This window comes from Mus pahari, chromosome 19 (assembly GCF_900095145.1).
Source record: "Mus pahari chromosome 19, PAHARI_EIJ_v1.1, whole genome shotgun sequence".
Classification (NCBI taxonomy): domain Eukaryota; kingdom Metazoa; phylum Chordata; class Mammalia; order Rodentia; family Muridae; genus Mus; species Mus pahari.
The window spans coordinates 20,474,879-20,483,840 of record NC_034608.1 but is presented as its reverse complement, the minus strand read 5'-3'; the positions used below and the strand labels follow the sequence as shown (position 1 = coordinate 20,483,840).

At 51.0% G+C, this 8,962-nt stretch overlaps 1 protein-coding gene across 1 annotated transcript; it reads left to right on the top strand.

Annotated features, from left to right (window-relative positions):
* The first annotated feature begins 4,229 nt into the window (after nucleotides 1–4,229).
* Nucleotides 4,230–7,160, top strand: Rabac1 (Rab acceptor 1). Its single transcript, XM_021219386.1, has 4 exons — nucleotides 4,230–4,425; nucleotides 4,676–4,888; nucleotides 5,133–5,230; nucleotides 6,797–7,160. Exons 1-4 carry the CDS (start codon nucleotides 4,370–4,372, stop codon nucleotides 6,985–6,987), a joined length of 558 nt encoding a protein of 185 aa, XP_021075045.1. The 5' UTR covers nucleotides 4,230–4,369; the 3' UTR covers nucleotides 6,988–7,160.
* The last annotated feature ends 1,802 nt before the right edge of the window (nucleotides 7,161–8,962 follow it).

Here is an 8,962-nt window from a genome sequence, read left to right as displayed (position 1 = left end):
CCCAGCCCCTCACTGGGGGATTCTAGGCAGGGGCTCTACCACTGAGCCACGCCCCCAGCCCCTCACTGGGGGATTCTAGGCAGGGGCTCTACCACTGAGCCACGCCCCCAGCCCCTCACTGGGGGATTCTAGGCAGGGGCTCTACAACTGAGTCACACCCCAGCCCCTCACTGAGAGATTCTAGGCAGGTGTATCTGCTCTTGAACTTCATACAAATGAACTTTAAAGCATATCCTTTCATGCTCAGGACTCCGTGATAGATGAGCATCTCCACAATGTCGTGTGCATTATCTCTGTCCCATCCGTGCTGTTGCTCTAACCACATTTTGTTTTGTTTTGAATTGGGTCTTCTGACGATCCACATTTGAATTGTGTCCATGCTGGGGCTGCTGGTAATAGGAAGAAATGGCCAGTCATCTTTTTATGATTTATTCTCTTTTGTTTGTTTAAGGCAGGGTGCTCATATATAACTCTTGCTCATGGCAGTCCTCCTGCCTCAGCTTCCTAAGCATAAGACACCAAACCTGCTTGTGGGTTGTTTTGGAGGTGGTGGGGTTTTGTTGTTGTTTGTCTGGGTAACACTGGCTGTCTTTTTTTCTTTCTTAAAGATGTATTTGTCTGTTTTATTTATTAAGTACATTCAGACACATCAGAAGAGGGCATCCGATCCCATTACAGATGGCTGTGAGCCACCTTGTGGTTGCTGGGATTTGAACTCAGGACCTCTGGAAGAGCAATCAGCATTCTTAACCGCTGAGCCATCTCTCCAGCCCCTGGATGTCCTTAAATTTACAGAGATAAAACTGCCACTGCCTCTGCCTCCTGAGCTGGGATTAAAGGTGTGTGCCACCACCACCTGGCCCTCGGTGTTCTGTTTTGTTTTTAAAGATAAGTTTTCTCTGGGTAGCCCCGGCAGTCTTGGAACTCACTATGTAGACCAGGCTGACCTTGAACTCAGAGATCTGTCTGCCTCTGCCTCCAGAGTGCGTGGATTAAAGGACTGCACCATTATCTCCGTGGCAGGGTTTTTATGGTTTTTTTTTTTTAATTTAATTTTTTTAAGTAGGGTCTTGCAATGTAGACCAGGCTGACCTCATATTCACAGTGATCTTCATACATCTCCTCCCAAGTGTTAGGTTTACCGGCATAAACCACCACTGGTATTCTTAGGCTGTTTAATTTTAATAGAAACCCAGAACCTAATTTCAAAGCATACATTGGGCATTTTGTACCCAACAGTGGAGGAAAAGCCCCATCTATTCCACTTCACTGCCACTAGGTGGCAGCAGCAATCCTTTTAATTTAACCATTGGACAGTTAAACCTCTTCCCGGGAGTTGAGCCGCCCAAGGAGGGCACCAGGCCTGTCAGCCTCCCCGTGCAGGGATCTAGGTCTGTGGCAAGGATGCTGTGGTCCCCTATGAGTGAGCGTGTCACATGGCAACACACCAGAGCCAAGCCGATTGTCTCAGAGTTTCCATTGCTGTGAAGAGACATCATGACCGAGGCAACTCTTATAAGGACAACATTTAATTGGGGCTGGCTTGCAGGTTCAGAGGTTCAGTCCACTATCATCATGGCAGGGAGCATGGCAGCATGCAGGCAGACACGGTGCTGGGGAAGGAGTTGAGGATTGTGTCTGCATCTTGATCTGACTGCATCCAGGAGAGATTATCTTCCATTGCCCACCCCCACACTATACACTTCCTTCAACAAGGCCACACCTCCTAATAGTGCCACCCTCTTGGCCAAGCATATACATTCAAACCAACACACTGCTGCTGTGTGGTGCATATGCCTTTAATCCCAGTTTCTCTGAGGTGGTGGCTGAGGGATAGGCGTTTAGAGGCCAGCTTGGGGCTACATAGTAAGACCCTAACACCACACACCCTGTGCCTCTGTGTGTGCAAGCGTGCATGCCTGCATGCGTGCGTGTTTCTCTCTCTCTCTCTCTCTCTCTCTCTCTTTCTCTCTCTCTCTCTCTTTCTCTCTCTCTCTTTCTCTCCCTCTCTCAAAACCATGATAAATAATATAAAGCTTTTAAAATAATCAAATGCTTGGGGGGGGTGGCTCTGGTGCAGACTACTTGCCTATCAAAGCTCTGGGTTTGATCTGAGCCCTGCATAAATAAGGTGACAAGACGCCTGTGATCCTTTCATTGTTATTGTTTGTTTGTTTGTTTATAAGACAGGGTTTCACTGTGTAGCCTTAGCTGTCCTGAAACTTACTTTGTAGACCATGCTGGCCTTGAACTCACAGAGATCCAACTGCTTCTGCCCCCTGAGTACTGGGATTAAAGACATGTGCCCCCAACGCCTGGCCATATCTGTGATCCTACAGAATTGTTGGACTAGAAACAAATATAAGAAGTCATTCTATCCTTGCCTACAGAGCCATGATAAAGAAAGAAAAGAAATAATAAAGCTGGCCATTTTCTAGCAGTGACCCCGGCTGTAATCCCAGCAGGTGGGAGGCAGAGTGGGGGAGGATCAGACGTTGGAGCACTTGGAGCTCTTTGTACTGTGACCTCTAGTGATCTCAGGACAAGATGATCCTGGGAGGGAGGGGTTGCATGGGCCAAGACCTTTCCTGGGACACCCACATACTCTACTCCAATCACCTAGCACCAGGAAGGAGCATCCACTTTGACAGAGACTCAGCACAGGACAGAAGTGGGGGAGGCCCCTTGAAGTCATGCAGCCAATATTATGATCCAGGTCTCGAGTTCCTGTTCTTATCTTCTGGGTTTTCCCAGTGCCGCTTGCTCTGGGAAGCACAGGAGAGAGCTCAGAGCCAAGCCCCATCTCCCACAGCCTTCTCGGATGTCCATTCTCTCCTACTGCCTACTGACTCAGAGCCCATCTACCACGAGCCTCTTCCCTCAGGAACCTGAGAGTACCCCCTGCCCCATCACATCTCTACCTCAGGGTCCTCGCTTCCACTGTCCCAAAGGACTCCTTTCTCAGCTGCCCCAGACCCCCGTCCTAAAAACACCGGTATTTAAATCTCCTACAGTCTCTGAATTAGTTTGCCACTTTCTGCAACAGTGTTGCCTCTGGCTCCCACTGCCTTCTCCCGAAGCCCCGACTCCCACCAGGGCAGCAGAGACTTGAGGGTCATGAACTAGAAAGACTTTTGTTTAGTCCTCCTAAAGAAACTGAATTGGTGGGTTGGAGAGATGGCTCAGTGGTTAAGAGCACCGACTGCTCATCTGAAGTCCCTGAGTTCAAATCCCAGCAACCACATGGTGGCTCACAACCATCTGTAACAAAATCTGACTCTTTCTTCTGGAGTGTCTGAAGACAACTACAGTGTATTTACATATAATAAATATATAAATCTTTAAAAAAAAGAAAAAGAAACTGAATTGGTTCCTGTAACAGTCACAACCAGCTGACCTTTACCACCAAACTGGTCCCCAAGGCTGTCTTTTCCAGTACTCTGGCCTTGTGGTGGCCCTCATTAGTCTTTAGGCTAACTGTACCTTTGCAGTCCTCCACTGACCTTCTGATGCAATGCTGGACCCCGAGTGGGAAGCCCAGACACAGTTTCCTGCTGAGTGGCCCGTACTGGAATCCCAACCCAGAGGAGTTCCGTTCCCAGCACCCATGCCTTGGACAGCTCATAATTGCCTGTAACTCCAGTTCCAGGAGCTCTAAAACCCTCTTCTGGTGGCACACACGCATAAATATATAAAAGTAAATCTTTTCTTTTAAAAGACAAACATTTATTTTTAAATTATGTGTATCTGAGTATGGGTATGTGCACATGAGTAATGTCTGCTTGGCTAGAGCTGGCGTTACAGGCAGTTGTGAAGCACTAGGTGTGGGTGCTGGGAACCAAGCTATGATCCTTTGAAAGAGAAACAAGTAAGCCATCTCTCCTGCCCCACTTTCAAAGTAAACTTTTTTTTTAAGGAAAGAAAAAGTAAATGAACTACTTCCCAGACTTGCCCAGTCAAAATCAGAATATCTGAGTTTGAGAACAATGGTTTATTAAGCTCTCTCGAGACAGAACGACAGCTCTGCACGGTCCACGGAGGCATTCAGAACGCCTGTTTCTCCCACAAAATCCTCTGTCCTGACAGCCCATCTGCTGTAGTCCACTCTGAGCCTCCTGAAACTACAATTCCCACAATGCCAAGAGGCTCCCGACGAGCTCTTAGCATACATCTCCCAAGATGTCTTGCGAGGCAAACCTGCCTCTTAACGCCACGATGACTACAACACCCACAATGCTCGGAGGAACAACTACCGCCCCCTAGAGCTCCCAACGACGCCACTTCCAGAGAGTCCCGGCTGGGGTGGGGCCGCCTAGGTGCTGCTGGGCTCCGGGCTATTTACAGCGGTTCCAGCCACTGCAGTGCAGACATGGCGGCCCAGAAGGACCAGCAGAAGGATGCCGAAGTGGAAGGGCTGAGCGCCACGTGAGCAAGCAGGGTGTTACCCCCAGATCCGAGATGCAGGAGTCCCTGCCCTCGAGCATAGAGCTCTCCCCTTCGGGGACATGTCCTCAGCCCCTCACCCCCTGGGAGGGACTCAGTTGTGTTAGCTCCCTCTCAGGATCCTTCCTCCTAGGGGTTCAAGGTCATGCTTGTTCGGAACCATGTGTGCTGGTATCTAGGGTCCAGTACCTTATTCCTCCCTTCAGCTCCTCTCCTCTGCCCTGCCCATCAGGACCCTGCTGCCCAAGCTGATTCCATCCGGCGCAGGTCGAGAGTGGCTGGAGCGGCGCCGGGCGACCATCCGGCCCTGGGGCACCTTCGTGGACCAGCAACGTTTCTCGCGACCCCGCAACGTGGGCGAGCTTTGCCAGCGCCTGGTACGCAACGTGGAGTATTATCAAAGCAACTACGTGTTCGTGTTTCTGGGCCTCATCCTGTACTGCGTGTGAGTGCCTCTGCGGCCCCGCCCTCCGTAGTCAGACCCCGCCCCCAGGCTGCCAGGCCCCGCCCAGACCAGTTAGCCCTCTTTGTCACCCCAGGACCGGATCAGTCTGTTCTCCTGCATCCACCCGACCAGGATGCGGCCTTCGCTGGCCTAGAAGGACGTAACCTCTGCCTGTGTCCAAAGCTAGAGGGGCCTGGCTGACGCAGCCTCGGATACCTAACTCCTGCCTCCCACACTCTTCCAGGGTGACATCCCCCATGCTGCTGGTGGCTCTGGCTGTCTTCTTTGGCGCCTGTTACATTCTCTATTTGNGCACGTTGCAGTCTAAGCTTGTGCTCTTTGGTAAGAAATCCCCTGCCCAAATGCCTCCCCAGGCCCTTCTGATCGTGGTCTCAAACTTCCGAAGAGTTGGGACTCAAGACGGCCCCCACCGAGATGTTAACTAGAGTCACTTAACCTGGTCCTTAAGGGCTTAGGCCTACCAGGTGCTCCCCTCCAGTCTCAGCTTCCCAAACCCAGAGAGACCCCAAAGCCCCTGGCACCTCTGTGTCTTGTAAATAAATGACTTAATCCAATTCCTCCCAAAACCCGACGAAAAGCATCAGCTGCAGATACCCACACTGGACACCAGGTGGCGACCTTATACAGGCCTAGATCCGTGTTCCTTCCCAAGCCTGATGATTCTCAGAGGGGAAGGCTGAGATCTGTAAGTCTGGTGGCCCCAGTCTGTCACCAGGACCACTGGGAGGGGAAATCCAAGGGTTTCCGAGGAGACTTAAAAGAAGTCTTTCACCTAGTCTACAAAGTGAGTTCCAGGACAGCCAGGGCTATACAGAGAAACCCTGTCTCGAAAAACCAAACCAAAACAAAACAAAACAAAACAAAACAAAAAAAGAAGTCTTTCATAGCCCAGCAAGTTTAAGGACCAAACAAAGATGGGCTGTGGCAAAGAAATAGCCTGAAGCAGGTCAGAACTTGGCTTCTGCAGATAGGACTATAGGACATACACACTATAGGACATACACACTATAGGACATACACACTATAGGACATACACACTTTTCAGCCATAGGAGAGCATGGGGTGGGGGTGGGAGAATGAATATATGTACTAGGGTTTAAAGAGTGTGCTGCTATGCCCTAGCCTTTAAAAATGTATAATGCATGCCCTCTGGAAGAATAAGTGCTTTTAACTTCTGAGAGTCACCTTCTCCAGCCCCCACAAACCAAATTCTTTCGAGGTGCATCAAAGAACACAGCCTTAAAACCAGAAGTTGGCCTGCGCCGCTAGTCTCAGCACTTGGGAAGCTAAAGCAGGAGGGTTGCTACAAGTTCAGAATAAGCCTAGACTTCAGAATCTTAAAAAAAAAAAAAAAAAAAAAAAAATCAAAATAAGTGCCAAGAGAGATGGTTCAGCAGTTATAGTTGAATTCTGCCCTTGGTTTGGTTCCTAGCACCCAAGCCAGGTGGGTGCCCATGGCCACCTCCTCGGGCACCTGAACTCTTGGGCAGGTGTGCACGCAGGGCATATTCACATAATTCAAAGTAATAAATCTTAACCAAGGGGAAAAGGGGGACAAAAATCCTTAGGTCAGATTTGACTGTGGAGCCACCAGCCTGAGACTCGCGGTGACCAGGCGGGAACATCAGGCCCTAGTCTGAAGTGGCCTGGGGGCTCCTGGGAGAGGTGAAACTAGACAGCAGAGGTGGGGCAGAGGAAGGTTGTTTTGGGGACAGGGTGCTTTGGGGAGGCAGGGTAGGGCCAGGGATGGGAGACACTGATGTGAGGAGTCTGTACTATTACATGGGAGGCTCCAGAGTCTGTGACACTAGATGTGTGGAAAGTGACCCCGGACACTTCTGGGAAAGGGTTGGGCGGGAACGGCTGCCTTACACCATCTGTCCCCAGGTCGGGAGGTGAGCCCCGCACATCAGTACGCCCTGGCTGGTGGCGTCTCTTTCCCCTTCTTCTGGCTGGCCGGTGCTGGCTCTGCTGTCTTCTGGGTCCTGGGAGCCACGCTGGTACTCATAGGCTCCCACGCTGCCTTCCACCAGATAGAGCCTGCAGACGGCGAGGAGCTGCAGATGGAACCTGTGTAGAGTGTCCTCCAGGACCTGCCAGCCTCTTCTGCCGGCCGGCTGTCCCATCTCCGTCTGTTCTTGTCCCACCTGGCCTTGCTGCTCAGCTCCAAGCCTTCCACCTGAGGCCTCAAACCCAGGGAGGGGCATTTGTCTTTGGAAATAAAGCTGTTACAATTGCTATTTGGCCAATACTTTCCTGGTATTTTCTCTTTTATAGGTAAGGAGGGGGGTTACAAAAAAGCGAGGTCTGGGGTTGGAGAGATGGCTCAGCCGATAAGAGCGCTGGCTGCTCTTCCAGAGGACCTGGATTCAGTTTCCAGCAACCACAGGGCAGCTCACAACCGTCTGTAACTCCAGCTGCTGGGGATGCAATATCTCCGGTCTTCTTAGGCACTTGCACGGCACACAGCCACACAAACACACACACACCTACATATAAATAAAAATAATAAAACTCAGGTGATAATGGCACACACACGCCTTTAATCGAAGCACTCGGGAGGCAGAGGCAGGTGGATCTCTTGAGTTTGAGGCCAACCTGGTCTATGGAGCCATGTCAAGGTCAGGCATAGCTATATAGTGAGACCCTGTTAAAGAAAGAGAGAGACTGAGGGAGGGAAGGAAGGAAGAGGACTATGACCAGAGAAGTCCTCCCACTGTGAGTGAACCCAAACGGTTAGGGAGCAGCTGCAGGTCCTTTAAGGAGACCGTTCTGGGTGGACGAGCCAGCAGTTACAGAGGCAGCGAGGCAGCGCAGCTGACCTGTGAGTGCCTTGGAGAAGCTTGGTGCGGGAGGCTGGAGGTTGCAGGAAGCTTTGATTGTTCTCTTGAAGAGCATGAGAGAGCAATTATTTTTGTTTCTGAGATAGGTTTCATAAAGCCCAGGTTGTCCTCCAACTCACTACGTAGTCAAGGCTGGCCTTGAACCCCTGATCTTCCCGCCCCCACCTCCCAGGTGCTGGGGTAATCGACATCCCGTGGTTACGTCGGCTTGTTAGTAGAGCTCGCCCATTTGGCTGTACCGAGACCCTGGTGATGCTTCTGGGAGCCCTGAGGGACACTTCTAGCAGCCAGAGAGCAGGGAGTGGGGTCTCCCAAGCCCTGCCACGCACACACACACACGCACACACACACACACACACCTGTGTCTCCACAACATCGACCTTTCAGGTCTATATCATGAACTCACAGGGCACCCAGCATTGCTGTGGAATCCTGCCTCCGTCATGCAAGCCACCAGCACAGTATGACAGCCGTGTGCCTGAAGCAAAGCCAGTGTAAGGTAGTATGTGCTGAATGGAAAGCCCAAGGACTAGAAGGATGGCTCAGCGGCTAAGAGCGCGTCCAGGGGCCTGAGCTAGGCACCCACTCTGGGCGTCTCACAACTGCCTGTGACTCCAGCCCCAGGGGATCTGACAGTCTCTTCTGGCCTCCACAGGTATCCACATGAACTTGTACATGCACACCCAGACACACACACACACACACCAGTGAGCACACACAACTGAGAAACATGAATTCTGAACGCAAAACAGTAGACTTCAGAGAGTCCATGTGAAGGAGGTGTATATGATACTCATTACTTGCTTATATAGGCCCGGTGGCACATCACATGCCTCTAATCTCAGCTCTCAAGAGGCAGAGGCCAGCCTCATCTCAATGGAGAGCCCCGGGACATATTTGTACATATCTATGCACATATGTACACATCACATATACAGAGAGAGGTGGAACGCCCCGACTTACCTTTCTGTGTAACTGAGGTTGACCCTGAAGTGATCCACCTGCCTCTTGCTCCCAAGTTCTCAGGTGGATCAATGATGGGCTCGTGCTGCCCACCATGTCTGGTTTCTGTCATGCTGGGGAATTGAACCCAGGGCTTTAGTCAGCACTCTACCACCCGGGGTATAGTCAGAGTCCCTCTTGTTAATAGTGATCATCTTGTTCGCTCTGTGTGTGTGTGTGTGTGTGTGTGTGTGTGTGTGTGTGTGTG